Genomic DNA, 17,002 nt, shown 5'->3' with positions numbered 1-17,002 from the left:
GGTCTGTTAACTTTGATAGGACGGGTGAATGTAAGCACTAATTAAGACTGAATTGTTTGCCTCATAGTCCCAGGAATCAAATGTGGAAACTGACTTGCTGGAGAATGTCAATAAACCTGCCTCCATATAAACAGACGGGACATGGATCAAACTTTAAAAGCGAAATACACGTCAAATATTTTTTTCTCACACATTGTTTCATTCATTAAAGTCAGTTTTCATCATGCAGATTAATTTACAAATATTCATTTTTGTAAGAAAGTTAGTTTCAACAAGTTATTTGATGCTTTCAGACGGGTAGAACGCCATGATTGACACCAGTGTTGACAACTCTTGCAGCACAAGATTATCACTATCATCTCTCTCTCTTCATCTCCCTCTATCCCTCTCTCCAACACGGTCTCAGCAGATGTGTGTCTAACATGAGTCTGGTCCTGCTGGAGGTTTCTGCCTGTTAAAGGAAGTTTGTCCTTGCCACTGTAACTTGCTAAATGCTGCAAAGTGCTCTGCTCATGGTGGATTAAGATGAGATCAGACTGAGTCCTGTCTGTAAGATGGGACTGGATCTGATCCGGTCTTGATGTTGGGTCTGTGTTAATAATAGAACATAGAGTACGGTCTAGACCTGCTCTGTTTGGAAAAGCATCAAGAGATAACATTTGTTGTGATTTGGCACTGTATAAATAAAGATTGATTATCAGAGTAGATAAAAATGAGGAGAGGAAACACTCACACAGGAGTCGCTGAACACGTCATAAGCTTGGGTGTTTGCTCCGAAAGGACTTAGTTAGCTGTTAGCTGTGCAGGCCTAAAGAGGATCTTGTTCTTGTTGTTTTATTCGTAAGTTAAACGAGAAAATGACATCACCAGCAATATATTAGTGCCTGTCATGGGACTCATTTTGGCTTCACCTTTGTGCAACAGGAAGAGGTTGTCCATTTTTATACAGCCAGTGTTTTGAGCAACATACTTTGGCATGATCCTGCAACCAAGCTGTTTTGCATTCTAATGGTGCTGAACCAGCACATAAAAAAAGAAAATAATAACGAGGACTTTAAAGTGGAATCAAGAATTAGCAGTGGCAAGGACAAACTCCCTTATACAGGTAGAAACCTTCAGCAGGACCAGACTCATGTTAGACACATCTGCTGGAGAGAGGGATAGAGGGAGATGAAGAGAGAGAGAGATGATAGTGGTGAGATGGATAGTAGTAGTTGTAGCAGCTGGAGTCTGGCACGTCCACAGCAGCAGAGATCCAGAGGAACCTACGAGACAAGGGAGCTCAGGGACTCCAGAAAGGTCTATGGTTAGTAACTTTAACGGGACAGGAAGAGTTAAAGTAAGAGACAGGGAGACAGAGGAGAGAGAGGGAAAGACAGGATCCCAGTGTGTCAGTGTAAGCCTATAGCAGCATAACTAAGAGCTGGTCTAAGCCTGATCCAGCTCTAACTATAAGCTTTATCAAAAAGGAAAGTTAGAAGCCTTCTCTTAAAAGTAGAGAGGGTGTCTGCCTCCCGGACTCTGACTGGTAGATGATTCCAAAGGAGATTGGAAGTTAAAGTGAACTAGTTCTTGTGTGTCTTCTAGTTTTGTTATAATTATTGAACAGCTTTATAAGAGAATAAAGAGACCATGCTGGCTTTGGTGCAGCTTACAGTGCTTTATTTGTTGTTTGTTATAGAGAACCTTTATTTGACACACACAGTGCCTCCTGGTAATACTGCTGGTTACTTGTTACATTGCTGAACTGAGCTTATTGTAGCTTAGTTCACATTTTACCGACTGTTAGTCACTTTATATGGATGCATTATCATCGAGATGAAAACAAAATGTCAGTGTGAAGGGCAGCTCTCTCTCTGAAGAGTGGATTATCACACAAAGTTAGGGAGGATTACAATGAGTCCTTTCTGCAACATATTTATGTTCTCATTTCATCACATGCTCCTCTAATCAGAGTGAGGAGTAACTTTTGAGACCTGTTTGAAAGTGAGGGATCCTGTGATTGCAGCCCTGTGTGTGTCTCTAACAGGTAGGCACAGCCCAGTTTGCATTTCATGACACAGCCACGCTGCAGTGTTTGTGTGTTTTAGGGGTGTTGGAGTGCAGCAGGTTGCATAATCAGTCACCAGACTTCAGTCCACATGTAACTCAGACATTAACACACTGAAGCTCCGCTGGCTGAAATGTAAATCACAAAGCTTCACTTGTGAGATCTGTGACTTGTCTTTTGCTTATATGCTCTAAACTCTAAGAAAACAGGTTCAAACCCCAACATGATTGAGAGTCCTTGAGCCAAACACTGAATCTCCAGCAGCTGCTGCTCCCCAGCTGACCCTGATCCCTAAAATCTGCTTCTCCCAGCCAGTCAGGGTTTAGCTTGAGGACTTAGTCTTCACATTAATTTATTTCAACTCATTCAGCCAAGTGGAATAAAGAACATTTCTAAAGTTGAAGCAAAGACAGCTTTTAACTAAATGTGTTTATTTATGTAAGTTACAGTGGCAAGGACAAACTTCCTTTAACAGGCAGAAACCTCCAGCAGGACCAGACTCATGTTAGACACACATCTGCTGAGACCGTGTTGGAGAGAGGGATAGAGGGAGATGAAGAGAGAGAGAGATGATAGTGGGGAGACGGATAGTAGTAGTTGTAGCAGCTGGAGTCTGGCACGTCCACAGCAGCAGAGATCCAGAGGAACCTACGGGACAAGGGAGCTCAGGGACTCCAGAAAGGTCTATGGTTAGTAACTTTAATGGGACAGGAAGAGTTAAAGTAAGAGACAGGCAGAGAGAGGAGAGAGAGGGAAAGACAGGATCCCAGTGTGTCAGTCTAAGCCTATAGCAGCATAATTAAGATCTGGTCCAAGCTTGATCCAGCTCTAACTATAAGCTTTATCAAAAAGGAAAGTTTGAAGCCTACTCTTAAAAGTAGAGAGGGTGTCTGCCTCCTGGACCCTGAGTGGTCGATGATTCCAAAGGAGAGGTTCCTGATAGCTGAAGGTTCAACCTCCCATACTATTTGGGATAACAGATATTCAGGAGGACTTGTTGGTGACGAGAAGTAAACTTATACTATTTCATACCACTGGCACTCTTTTAACTAAATGTGTTTATTCATGCTTTTATAAAACTTGAGTTATTTATATTTATGTGATTGAGTTGAAAGTGGAATATGATGGTGTCAAACATTTTACTTACTGGAAGCTCGGGTTTGCTAGCTTGCAGAAATCAGCAAAAGCATCACAGCTCATACGCCTTGGAAATCTATGACACACATGATGTTTGTAGGTGGGCAGAGACGGCACTAAATGACCGTGCAGTGTGTAAGATGAGACGCAGGCACACATGAGACGAAGGTTTTTGGTGACGTGGGTGTGTTCAACTCTCAAATCAGGGAGGGTGAATCTGGAGGTGTTTCAAATCTCAGGAAACACTCAGTCAGTCTCTTCTTATCACACACACACACACACACACACACACACACACACACACACACACACACACACACACAGGTGAGCAGAGAGGGAAGTTGGTGTGAGATATATATATATTTTCTTTTAAAGTTACAGTATATTTTCGGGCGTTTGCCTTTATTGACAGCTGAAGAGAGACAGGAAATGGGGGGAGTACAGAGAGGGGGAAGACATGCAGCAAATAGTCGACCAGCCGAGAGTCGAACCAATGACCTCTGCGACCTCTGCAACCTCTATACGTGGGGCGCTTAGACTGCCAGGCCACCAGCGCCCCAAGAGAAGATATTTTAATCAAACAAACTTGAAAAGGTGTCTTTGTAATTGCTGTTTCAAACCTGAGCTATCTAAATGCAAGGTTGCACTTTAGTGTCCGGCTGCTAAGGACATTTATTAACCCCATTCCAGAAGGGTTCAGAGATGGAGTCCGTTGTTCTGTGTTAACGTGGTTTACAGGTTCCTAAACACTTCGCAGCTCCAACCATGATCACTAGCATTTCAACTATCAGTGCATCAGTGGCAGCACCATCTCCTGCTGCCTGTAAGAGAACATGATGCTCAGTTTGTCTGCTTTGTTTTGGTGCAGCTGAACAGTTAACAACAGAGAGCAAGCTGCTCTTTCTTCACACATAGATAACAACAGAAAGAGTCTTAGTGAGGTTATCAGCTGGGGGACAGTGTGACGTTCACCTCAGTGGTTCCTGGGTCGTAGAGATGAAGGGTTAACCCACAGGTCAGTGAGAGGGCAGGTAACAAAGAAGGAGACAGTTATTTGCTTTACTTATCTCTGAAGGAATCTGCAGCATCTCATTGTTAGGATTTTATGATAGCAGAAAGAGACCACATATTCCTGAAATTGCAGGATCTGACAGCACAGACATTTCTTCTTCTGCAGAGACGTGTAACCTTTGATTTTACTCTCTGTCACTGCTGCAGAAACTCTTTCCAAACAGAGCAGGTCTAGACCGTACTCTCTGCTCTATTATTAACAAAGACCCAACATCAAGACAGGATCAGATCCAGTCCCATCTTACAGACAGGACTCAGTCTGATCTCATCTTAATCCACCATGAGCAGAGCACTTTTCAGCATTTAGCAAGTTACAGTGGCAAGAACAAACTTCCTTTAACAGGCAGAAACCTCCAGCAGGACCAGACTCATGTTAGACACACATCTGCTGAGACCGTGTTGGAGAGAGGGATAGAGGGAGATGAAGAGAGAGAGAGATGATAGTGGTGAGACGGATAGTAGTAGTTGTAGCAGCTGGAGTCTGGCACGTCCACAGCAGCAGAGATCCAGAGAAACCTACGAAACAAGGGAGCTCAGGGACTCCAGAAAGGTATGTGGTTAGTAACTTGAATTGGAGAGGGAAAGACAGGATCCCAGTGTGTCAGTCTAAGCCTATAGCAGCATAACTAAGAGCTGGTCCAATTCTGAGCCAGCTCTAACTATAAGCTTTATCAGAAAGGAAAGTTTAAGCCTACTCTTAAAAGTAGAGAGGGTGTCTGCCTCCTAGACCCTGACTGGTAGATGATTCCAAAGGAGAGGTGCCTGATAAATGAAGGTTCAACCTCCCATACTATTTGTGATAACAGATATTCAGGAGGACTTGTTGGTTACACAGGAGCAATAGAGACCACGCCCACTTAGCAGACAAGGAAGCTTATACTATTTCATACTATTGGCACTCTTCATCTGTAACATAGACTTCTGTGTGTAGTCAAAATGTTGTAAAGGCTTTGTGCTCCATGCAATCTATTGAAGTATTCAACCCAAAGATTAAGAAACAAACAACACACACCTGCTGACAGCTGACAGAGAAACAGGTACAAACACACACACACATGCTGCTCTCAGAGGACGGGTCATGTGACTGTGGCTGACCTGGAATCCCCAGCCTTGACGCCGGGCGCGATGGCAACGCTGTTTCCACACAGGGGGGATTATGTTACCACCCACCTGGAGAACACACACACACACACACACACACACACACACACACACACACACTCACACACACACACTCACAAATCCAGTTGATTATCAGCCAACTTTTTAAACTTCAGACTCTTTTTGCAGTATTTCATGTGTCTGAGGAGTTTCATAACCTTCAGGCTCTCAGCGTCTTGTGAAAGTGATTTCAGTTACAGTTAAATACATGTGATTGTTGTTCACTGAGAGGTTTCCTGTGTTTTTGCAGATATCTGATGCGTTATAATCTTGTAAAGGATGTAGACAGACACGCCAGGAAGTAACAAGTTTTCATTTTTGCTCACTTTTTCCAGTCATGTCATAAACTGAAAATATCTTTGATGGGCTTTGGAATACCTTTATGTATATAGTGCCCTTCAAAACAAATTACAAAACACTTTACAGACAATTAAAAAGGCAATGGGCAGAAGATACTAACATATTATTACCAAATAAAACAAGCATCAAAACAATAAACCTTAAAATCAATCAAAAGCAAGTTTAAAATTGTTATTTTTCAAAAGTGACTTTAAAGAAGACGGTGTGTTAGCTTCCCTGATCTCTTCCAGCGGGTCTTTCCACAACTCAGGGGCCCGATCACCTTTAGTTTTATGGTTTTAGCGAGGAATAGTTACACGGTCCTTCCACCAGATCTGTGTCTGGTCCGGAGTCATGTGACCGAGGTTTTCCCGTGGTAATCACTGAATCCAGGATTCTCCTCCTCCTCCTCTCCTCATCCATGTTGTCTTTCTGGTCCTCTGAAAACCTCTGACCTGTTGACTCCAGGCCTGGCTCCGCTCATCATGACTTTGGTTTGTTGTCGTAGTTAAGTGAAATACGATCTGGTGATAACACAGAGTGTTTTATTCTGAAAATTAACCGGATGTTTTTCATTTTGTTTTGGTGAAACCTGACTTCCTGTCCCGCTCCATCTGCTCTATTGAGATTGATGCGTCGTGCTCCGGCATCCGGCAAAAATAGAAGTCTTGTGTATCTGATCCGGAGGACTCTGACCTGATGGATCAGAGAGGGAGCTGAATGCAACGGAGTGGATCCAGTGGAAGTTAACACACTGACTCCAATAGAAACCTATCAGATTTGGCCATTAGTGGTGACCTCCCAGAAGATTGGATAACAGAATTGATGTGTTTTTCAAAATTGAGGCGAGAGACAAAGGATGATGTCGGGGTTTCTACGGGAATCAGTGATCGCAAATTGAAAGAGACAAAGATGGATGGAAATATTATTTTGGTATGAGTCTCTGCCTATAATAATAATCTCTGTTTTTTGTGACTTTAATTGTAGGAAATTGGCTGCCATCCAGTTATTAATAGGTTGCTTAATTGAATAGCATGTTAACTGTCAAAAGAGAGATATAACTGGGTGTCGTCAGCATAGAAATGATAGTTAATATTGTGTTGTTTGTTTTTTAAGTTGTGTTTTTGGGCATTTTTTCCTTTATTGGATAGGACAGCTGGAGAGAGACAGGAAATGTGGGGAGCAGAAAGCAGGGGAAGACATGGAGGAAATGTTAGAGGCCGGGAGTCGAACTTGTGACCACTTTAACGGGAAATGTGTCCTCTGTACATGGGGCGCGTGCTTAGACTGATATTCCACTGGTGCCTCATAGATATTGTGTTTTTTTAATAGTATGACCAAGTGGTAATGTGTAAATTGAAAACAGAATGGGTCCAAGACCAGAACCCTGTGGAACTCCATACAATTTCATCCTTCTATATTTTATCCATCATACTGCCAGTGTTTCTATGTTGAAGAATCTTTATTAAAGAAGTAAAAGCAGGGTTCATTCTCCGGCCTACTTGAATATTTAATCCCAAGTTCAAACATTAATGATGGACCTTTAGCAGCTCTTAAATAAAGCAGATCAATAACTTCAGTTGTCCATTAAAGGACTTATCAAACAGTTCAGGTGTGAAAGCAGCTTCCAGCCCTGTGTCTTCATCCTGAATACAGATTGTTCCTTCTCCACCCCAGCTTTCATCTTAACATGCAGGGCTGTACACTGCTAACTGGATTAAACAAGCTGCACTCAGCAAATCAAGTGCAGGCAACTTAACGTGCACGAGAAGCCAGTTTGCGTTAATCACGGGGGAAAATGAAGGACGGCCGGTCATGTAGCTCCAACATTGATTCAGTTTCGGTTCTTTGAGAAGAATTATTTTCTCTGCAAGCAGCTGATTTACTGACAAATGCACTTGTTAGAGTCTCATAGGTTGTTTCTTTACATGTGTGAAACTAGCAAGTACAGAGAACCACAGGAGGAGACGTACGCTGGTTTAAACACAGCAGATAGAAACTGTGCAGAATAAACCACATTACCACATTGACCAGCAGCACCTTTCAGACTCACTTCTGTTAGACTTCTTCTTACAGGAATATCTGCTCATCTGCCGTCTGCACGGTGTAACCACTGACCCTTTCAGTTTCTCTTAGTGTTGTTAATCACAGAACTGAAGCTACGTCCACGTGTACCGAAACCACCCAGCTGCTCCACATGCTCATGACGTAACCTACTGAATATTTACAGTGGGAGAATTAGTGATGCACACATGCACAAATGTGTATCAGTTGTGTTGCATCCGTTTAACACTGGTGAGCTGATATAACAACAGCTGATTCAGGGAAGAGGGTTTTTATTTGGCAGAAGAAGTCAACTGGAGGACAAACTCTGATTTGTCTTCAGGGTCAAACATGAGAGAAACTGTCTGCAGAGTAAAAGTATTGCTCCTATAAATTCAGTGACAAGCACATTGTAAAATATGTTCCAGGGACATTTTAAGAGGAGGAAATACAAGCTAAACATTTTATTACATCATATCTCATTGCTCATTTGAAAAAGAGACATGAAGAATTACAAGGAAGTGTTAAAAAAAACATGTAGTGTTAGTTTAAACATTGAAATCAGCTCTGACTTTCAAAAGTGGTGAGTCTCTTGTATTTATGTCTAAGAGATAACCAGGTGTGATTCTTTAGACCCCCGTCCATGTGTCTTTTAGCTTTCTGCTCACTGACTCAGGGGTGACGTATGTGTGTAGTGGAGAAGGCAGGAAGTGATGTCACTGCTGAGAAAAATGTTGTTTGAGAATAAGAGCCAAAAATAGAAATAAAAAGAAGAAAAAATTATGAATAAATAATAATAAAAATAAATACATAATAAAAAATACAAAAACTAATAGATAAAAAAAAAATCAGAGCCAAAAAAAAGATAGAAGAAAAAATAAGAAATAAAAATAAATAAATACATAAATTCACAAATGAAAAATAATAAATAGATAAAAAGAATTAGAGCCAAAAACATAGAAAGAAGAAATAAAAATAAAAAATAAAGAAAAATAGATAAATAAATAAATAAATAAATAAATAAATAAATAAAATGAATACATAAATTCACAAATGAAAAATAATAAATAGATAGAAAGAATTAGAGCCAAAAAATAGAAAGAAGAAATAAAAATAAAAAAAATAAAAAAATAGATAAATAAATAAATAAATAAAATGAATACATAAATTCACAAATGAAAAATAATAAATAGATAATAAGAATCAGAGCCTTAAAATAATAATAAGAAAAAACAGTCAATGTAAATGCTACAAATTTAAAAAAATAAAATATGATGCATAAATAATAAAAACAAATACATAAATCAAAATAATACAAAATATAAAAATGAATAAACAGAGCCAAAAGAAATTAAAATGAGAAAAAAATAAAAAAAATCAAATTGGAAAAAGAACAAATAAAATAAATGCTATAAATTAAAAAAAAATCAAATGAATACATAAATTCACAAATGAAAAATAAAACAATGAATTAAAGAATCCAACTAAATAAATAGAAAGAAGAAAAAAAAAACAATAAAAAAAGAAGATATGAGATCAAGATAAGATAATAGATAATACAAATAAATAAATAAATAATAACAATCAGAGCCAGACATCTCATTTAAGAAGCTGCTGAACTTTAAGTTCTTTTTCACAGCCTCTACAAACGTGCTCTTTGTACAGATCTGCCAGTTTATCTTTCAGGACACACGACCACACACTCTCCCCTGCCTCCAAAAGCACCGGGCCGTAGCTCTTTGGGGATTTCATCAGTCAGCCTGGAGCGCCGAAGAGTCGGATTAACAATGTCAATGTTTTTCTGTTGTTTTTAAAGGTTCCAACCAAAAAGCTGAAGAAGTTTGAGAAGGAATATCAGACGCTGAGAGAGAGCCAGCTGCAACAGGAAGACCCCATCGACCGATACCAGGTAAGACGTTCACACAAACACACACACACTCACACTCTGCAAGGTGTATGATATCCTACATTTCTTACATTCCCCAGGTGCTGAAGTTGAATGCACCAACAAAGCAGCTTTGTTTTTGGTTGTTATCCTAACTCAGCTCTCAGAGAGTGTCATTCAGTCTGTGATGTATTTTTGAGTTTGTGATGAGAGAGCGTTTCAGTTTGAAGCTGTCAGATTTAACTCACAAACACCTTTTAAGTACGAGCGGCTGCTAAAATTAACCAAGTGTCTAAAATTAGACGTCTCCCATGAACACGCTGTTTTTGAATCTTTACTTCTGTGGATTTTTGTGACACTGTTCTGGTGTGAAAGTGACTTCTCACACAGCATGGGCTTCTATTTTTATCACAAGCATCTTTAACATTTAATTTTTTTATAACAAGCTGTCTGTTTTGTCAGAGGAGTTTGGGCTGCTGAATGTGATGCAGTGTGTTTGATGTTCACAGTCATAGTGTGATGAGGATACAAGTGCAATTTATTGAAGTAAGTTGTAAACAGTGTAGGACAGTAACAAAGTACATTTTGAGTATCTGTACTTTTGAGTATTATTTTTGGGGGAACTTGTGATTTTTACTCCTCTAAACGTCTATCAGTGCTCTAGTTACTCACTACTTTAACTTTGAAGTCAGCTGATGAATCTTCCTTTCTGAAATCAGATCCCAAAGACCGTAAACTGTCCGTGTGCTTGTGTTTGGTTTGTCTCAGTGGTGTAGCCGTACCTCGACTGAGCGTAGATCAAACGTTATTCAGATCAGTTCATTTAGTCGTGGTCATGATGGCTACGACTGAGAAGGATGATGATTCTCTACCTGAGCACCACGGCCGTATTTTAAACCCACGTGTGAGGTTTTTGAAATAAAGAATGATTGTTTGTATTGTTGTGAATCTCTGATCTGTTTACCACACAAACAAAACATCAGCATCTAACCTGAGAAAGACAAGATAAGAGAAGATATTACTTTATTGATCCCCGATGGGGAAATTCAGTTGTTACAGCAACCCAGGCATAAGTACAATCAAGAAGAAGTTTCAATAAGTAAAATAAAATAAGTAAAAATAAAGATAGAATACAATTTAGATATATACAATGTTAAAAATGGAATTTAGATTAAAGGTGACATATCATGCAAAATTGACTTTTTAATGGTTCTCTACCTGAAATATGTGTCCCTGTCTACAAACCCCCCGAGAATTAAAAAAATCCATTCTGCCCCTGTTCTGATTTCTCCACCTTTCTGTAAATGTGTGTGAAACCAGCCGTTTCAGACTTCCGTGTTTTTGTTACGTAACAACAATATCCGGTCTGTCACGGAGTCAGAGCTCGGAGCTTGTTCAGCCCATAGACTGTATAAAATAATACTGAATCCCTCCTCCGTTTTTCATTACCTGCACAAATGTGTGCTAACAAGGAGCTTAGGAGGGAGGCATGCTAGTTGTAGGCTGTCTTAATAAACACAAAGGTCGGTTTGACTCCCCACGTCTGCAGATTTGAAGATCTAGTGGATGATTTTTATTTATCATGGATAAGTGCTAGCGCTAATTAGCATAGCCACATTACTACATGTTCATAGCTGTAGCTGTAGCTGTAGCTGTGTACCAAGACACACGTCGACATACTGACAAATAAAACAACAAGAAACACTAAATCTGTGACCAATCCTTCAGAAAGGTCCTGCTGCCTTTCTGGCAGAGATCGGTTTTACTCCCCACGTCTGCAGATTTGAAGATCTAGTGGCTGATTTTTATTTATCATGGATAAGTGTTAGCGCTAGTTAGCATAGCCACATAGCTACATGTTCGTAGCTGTGTACCAAGACAGACGTCTACATACTGACAAATAAAACAACAAGAAACACTAAATCTGTGACCAATCCTTCAGAAAGGTCCTGCTACAGGCGCCTCTCCGTCAGGATCAGATTCAGAGGGTTGAAGTAACGCGATCTCTGAGCCGCCGTGTATATTCAGCCAACATGTAAACATTAGATCAACGTGCTGGAGAGCCGAGGCACATCCACTTCCTGAGGGGGCGTGGTCAGAGGGAAAACAGAGTGTTCTGAGGAGGACTGAAGAAGAGGACTTTTCAGGCAGACCAAAATCTGATTTCAAAGTGTTTTTTTGAGCATAAACTATAAAGACATGTTTTGGGGACCTCTTAGACCAATATATATTGATGAAAAAAGCGTGATATGTCACCTTTAAATAGAAGTAATTACAGGCAGTATTACAAATGTTTCAGTAGTGACAGGTTGACATGGAGTGATTATGGTTGGTAATGACAGATGAAGCAATAAATATGGGTATGTAACATGACCGTGAGTTATAGTAAACAATAATAATGTAAAATAACATAATATAATATGGCAAAGATAATTATATAACATAATATATTATGCATTATAATGCCAGCAGAAGTCAAAGCATGTGGAGGTCTGTAGCTAACACACTGGTTTGATTCCACATGAACATTGTAAACTTGTCTGTGCTTGGAGTAACTTAGTTTATATTTCATGGTAGACTTTTTAGAGATGAAATCATGTTTTCTAGATAAACAGAATGGAGCAGAATGAACACACATGCATTCTTGACTGCACTCATGCTTTGTGAAAACACATTTTGAGATATTTTAAAAAGTACTTTGAGTACTTCAGTATTTTTAAAAACAAGTACTCCATGACTTTAACTCAAGCCATAATCTGACAGAACAACTTTCACTTGTATTAGAGTAATATTTGACCAAGAGGATCTTAAATCTTTGACTTAAAAGTCATGAAGCTGTGTTCTTGGTCCACCGCTGGTTGTAAAGGAGCCCAGTTCTTTACTCTGTCGCCTTCTTAACAGTCACGACCATTATAACTACATGATAGCTACTCCTGACTACTCCTCTTCGCCCTGATGGAAGAGGTTTCAAATGTTGTTTAAAGAACACGTCTTCTGCCCACACATGCCTGCCTGTGGAGGTTGTTGAAGGCAGGAAAGGTCATGGCCACACATTTGTTCCAGTTTTCTTTCAATTAGCAGGAAACATCTCCCACATCTCTGACTTTCATGATGTTCGAGGTCTCTGCTAACGTTTCCAGTGAAATCATCATTTTGTTTCCATCAACTTGGAAGCTCTTGATGCGATTGTGTTCGACTCATTAAGGACAAAATTAATCTTAAACACTTTTTGAATAAACTGTTTCTTGGATTTTATTTCGCCGTCATTAAACCTGAACATTTTTCATGTGCAGGGATAAAATTCAACTTTGGTACATAAAATTTAGATATATACACTACTAGTCAAAAGTTTGGAAACACCTTCTCAGTCAAGGGTTTGTATTTATTTTAATTATTGTAAACACTGTAGAATAATACCAAAGACATCAAAACTATGAAAGAACATATATGGAATTATTTAATTTTAAAAAAAGTGTTAAACAAAGCAGAATATGTTTTATATTTTAGATTCTGTAAAGTAGCCCCCTTTTTCCTTCATGACAGCTTTGCACACTCTTGGTATTCTCTCAGTCTGCTTCATGAAGTGGTCTCCTGGAATGGTTTCTAATGAACATGAGCCTTGTCAAGAGTTCATTTGTAGAATGACTTGCCTTCTTAATGTGTTTGAGACCATCAGTTGTGTTGTTCAGAGGTAGGGTTAGTACACAATGGATAGCTCTATTTGACTACTGTTGTAATCCAGATTATGGCAAAAAAAACAGATTATTTCATAGTTTTGATGTCTTCAGTATTAATCTACAATGTTGGAAATAATTAAAATAAATAAAAAACATTGAATGAGAGGGTGTGTCCAAACTTTTTCACTGGTAGTGTAGTTTTAATTTTAAATTTCTAAAACAAACAGCGACAACATGCAGCTTTTCCTGGAGCCAGAAGTGAAACGTTGGTGTAAACAGCAGCTCTGTTTAAGCTGCTGGCTCTGGAGGGAAGGAAGGAAGACTATTACTGTAGATAAAATGTTGGAGCAGAGCCATCTCCTGTGTAACCAGTGGAAAAACTTTCTACAGAGCAACAAAACAGACGGGACACACAGCTGGAGAGTCGCTGCTCGTGGATGAGCAATCGTGAACTTAGTTTTAAGGAAGATTTAATCTCTTTAAACCGGCTGTATTGAAGTAAACTCCAGGTTTTGGTATGTACTCATGTTTTGTAATGTTTTGGGTGTGATTCTGCTCTGAGTCTGTTTTGCCCAGCTGCTGTTAGAGTTTGTCTTCCTTCAAAATAAAAGCACGGACAAATAGAAAAGGAGGTATGAAGGACAGGGAGAGAGGGTGAGGCTGGGAAGCGTCGGACAGAGAGGGGAAACTCCTGTCACGATCATGTGTTAAAGTTTAGTCCGTGCTGCTGGAGGCTCGACGTGAAGACGCTGTAGTGGACGGTAAGCTGCTTCAACACAGACCTTAATGTGAAATACGTGAGGCTCTTATTCTTGTAGTTTTTGTATTTTCACCACAGATTGATAAGAGTAGGATTCGTTCACAGAGGTAGACGTTTTTTGATAATGCAGACTCTGCAGACTCGACTGCATTACCCAGGATCATGTCGTTCTTTCTTCTGTTTCCTAAACTTCAACCAATCACATCTAAGTTCACAGGAAGGGATTATTAAATCTGAGGCTGTATCTGAAGCATGTGACTGAGTGTGTGTACGTGTGTCTGTCCACTCATCATGAATAAAAGTCACTCTATAATGTCAGCCTTATTCTACAGTTAAGTAATACAGTGTGTGTGATATGTGTCTGTACATGTGCAGGAAGTAAACCAGGGACTGAAGAGGTCTCTCATTGTAAAAGTGACAGGATATGAGGGTCAGGTGACCACATGTAGCCTTGACAACAGTTTGGTCCCACTCAGGCACGGCCGTCATGTGAGACTATTTACAGGCAGACCAGTAATCATGGGACTCCACTCAGGGTCTACAATGGAGTGTGTGTTTTTATAGTGTGTGTTCCTGTTTAAGGTGACTTAAGGGGCCAGTTAACCGGGGACCGCTTGTCCAAATGAGGGAATCTCTTTTCTGAGACTGTTATTTGAAGTTTTTATTCTTAAAGACGTGTTTATATGAGAGATGGGCAATGATTTTCGAATATTCTTTTACTTTGTAAAAATCGAAGAGTTACTTCTCAAAATATGAAGCCCGTGCAGAAGTGTTATAAACTGCAGTTCATCGAGCATCCGCTTGAGGCTGGCAGCAGAAACACCAGAAACCACATACACATCAATTGAAAAAAGATCTTTACAGCAGAAATAAACATGTTTACAGCCTGGTTAAAAAAACGGCTTGGGTCTACGTAGCTAATCTCTCTATCAGCACACACTGTACGGGGGGGTGAATTTTTTTCTAACGGGACGGTTCAGAAGATATTAAGATTACAAGTTTTTGCCCAAATAAGGACATGACTGACTTGACTGACAGGCGGGAACACATAGCTGTTGGCTAGGAGGCTCAAACCCCGCCTCTTTACCTCACACTATGCCTGGTTGAGTTCCGCATTTCCAATATGGCTGCCGCCGCAGATTGGCTTCAAACCTTAGACTGTATAAAATATGGACGTAGTATCCGTGACGTCTTCTCTGCTAATGCCAAACAGCTTATTCTGCCACTGACTCTTGCTTGGTGTCGTTTAGTGGATCGGATGATTGACGTCTGAAGATACAAGATATATTGGTAATTCAACAATTTATTCATTTCAGAAAGACAACACAGTAAAAGGGTTGAATGAATCTACTTATTTTTTAAAGCTACCTTTTTTTATCTGATTGTGGGGACTTTTAAAAGATCATTTTGTTATCACAACCTCCACAGTCGCTTCCCTGACACCAAAAAGTAAGATTAAGTCATGAACATAGACTATAAATAATGGAAGTAGTATCTGTGACGTCTGTTTCTGAAGCGCTGTTTTGAGGCCAATCGTCGGTGGCAGCCATATTGCTGCTGTGGAGCGATTGTGACGTAAAGAGGCGGGCTTTGAGCCTCCTAGCCAACAGCTACAGTGTTCCAGCCATAGACTGTAAATAAAAATGGACAGCGTTGCTCCGCCTCTTACCGTTGTACGGTTCTGAAGCCAAAAAATCCCTCTCCTAGGCGCCACCATTGTGCAGCCAGAGCCTGTGAAGCCACAGTAACATACTCCGCCCTACAGCGTAACGTCACAAGACGCTGTGTGCCCTTTGAAGTTTCACTCTACGGCGGCTGTGAATCAAAGGAAACCCAGAAGTAAAACCCCGTTTTTTAAATTCTAATAACTAACCAAGCAGAAACTGTTCAGGAAAAAGAGGCCTTAAACACAAAACAGTCAAATACTAACTACATATCACCACAGCATACGGATGGGAGAAACATTCGTACCACGTGTATTTATTTTTTAAAGTTTGACTGCTCCCCCATTCAAATGAATGGGGGAGACAGATTTTTTTTACCTATACTGCAGCCAGCCACCAGGGGGCAGACACACTGCTGAAAGCTACACCACCAGCCAGGCGAGCTGAACCCCAAGCGGATTCTCGATGAACTGCAGTTTTTAACACTTCCTCCTTGGACTCATATTTTCGGAGGTTGCCGCTTGGACGCGCTGTAGTACTTCTCCCAGACGCTAGGTGGTGCTGTGACTTGTTTGCTAGTCACAGCTCCAGTTTCCGGTTCCGCTCCGTCTGCTACATAAGTTCCTCTGTTTGTTTCAAGCGGCAAACTCCGGTCTCAAATGATGAAGCCAATGCGGAAGTGATATAAACTGCAATACATCGAAAATCCGCTTGAGGCTGGCTGCAGAAACACCGGAAACCACATAGATATGAATGGGAAAAAGACGATCTTTGCAGCATTAATAAACATGTTTACAGCCTGGTTCAAAAAACGGCTTGGCCCTACAACGCTAATCTCTCTAATGGCACACACTGTACGGGGGTGAATTTTTTTCTAACGTGACGGTTAAGAAGATATTAAGATTATGAGTTTTGCCCAAATAAGGACATGACTGACGTGAATCCCGGTCGGGAACACACAGCCATTGGCTAAGAGACTCACACTACGTCACACTCTGCCTAGTTGAGTTCCGCATTACCAATATGGCTGCTGCCGTCGATTTGCTTCAAAACAGCTCTCAGGAACAGATGGGTGACGTCACGGATACTACGTCCATATTTTTTACAGTCTATGTCTGCTACATAAGTTCCTCTGTTTGTTTGTTTGTTTACTTCAGTAAAACATGGCGACTGAAATGGAGCGTAGTGTTGTGGAGTTGGAGCTGATTCATGTTG

The 17,002-nt window shown here is 40.2% G+C and overlaps 1 protein-coding gene across 1 annotated transcript in view; it reads left to right on the top strand.

Moving 5' to 3' along the window:
• Positions 1-17,002, top strand: part of rabgap1l (RAB GTPase activating protein 1-like) — a 175,533-nt gene that overhangs the window by 147,435 nt on the left and 11,096 nt on the right. Inside the window, exon 13 of the mRNA XM_034678060.1 lies at positions 9,618-9,710. Coding sequence (XP_034533951.1) covers positions 9,618-9,710 — 93 coding nt within the window. The remainder of the gene's footprint in view (positions 1-9,617; positions 9,711-17,002) is intronic.

Source organism: Notolabrus celidotus, chromosome 2 (genome assembly GCF_009762535.1).
Source record: "Notolabrus celidotus isolate fNotCel1 chromosome 2, fNotCel1.pri, whole genome shotgun sequence".
In the NCBI taxonomy this organism is placed as follows: domain Eukaryota; kingdom Metazoa; phylum Chordata; class Actinopteri; order Labriformes; family Labridae; genus Notolabrus; species Notolabrus celidotus.
The sequence above is the reverse complement of the archived record's forward strand: the minus strand, read 5'-3'. Positions and strand labels throughout refer to the sequence as shown.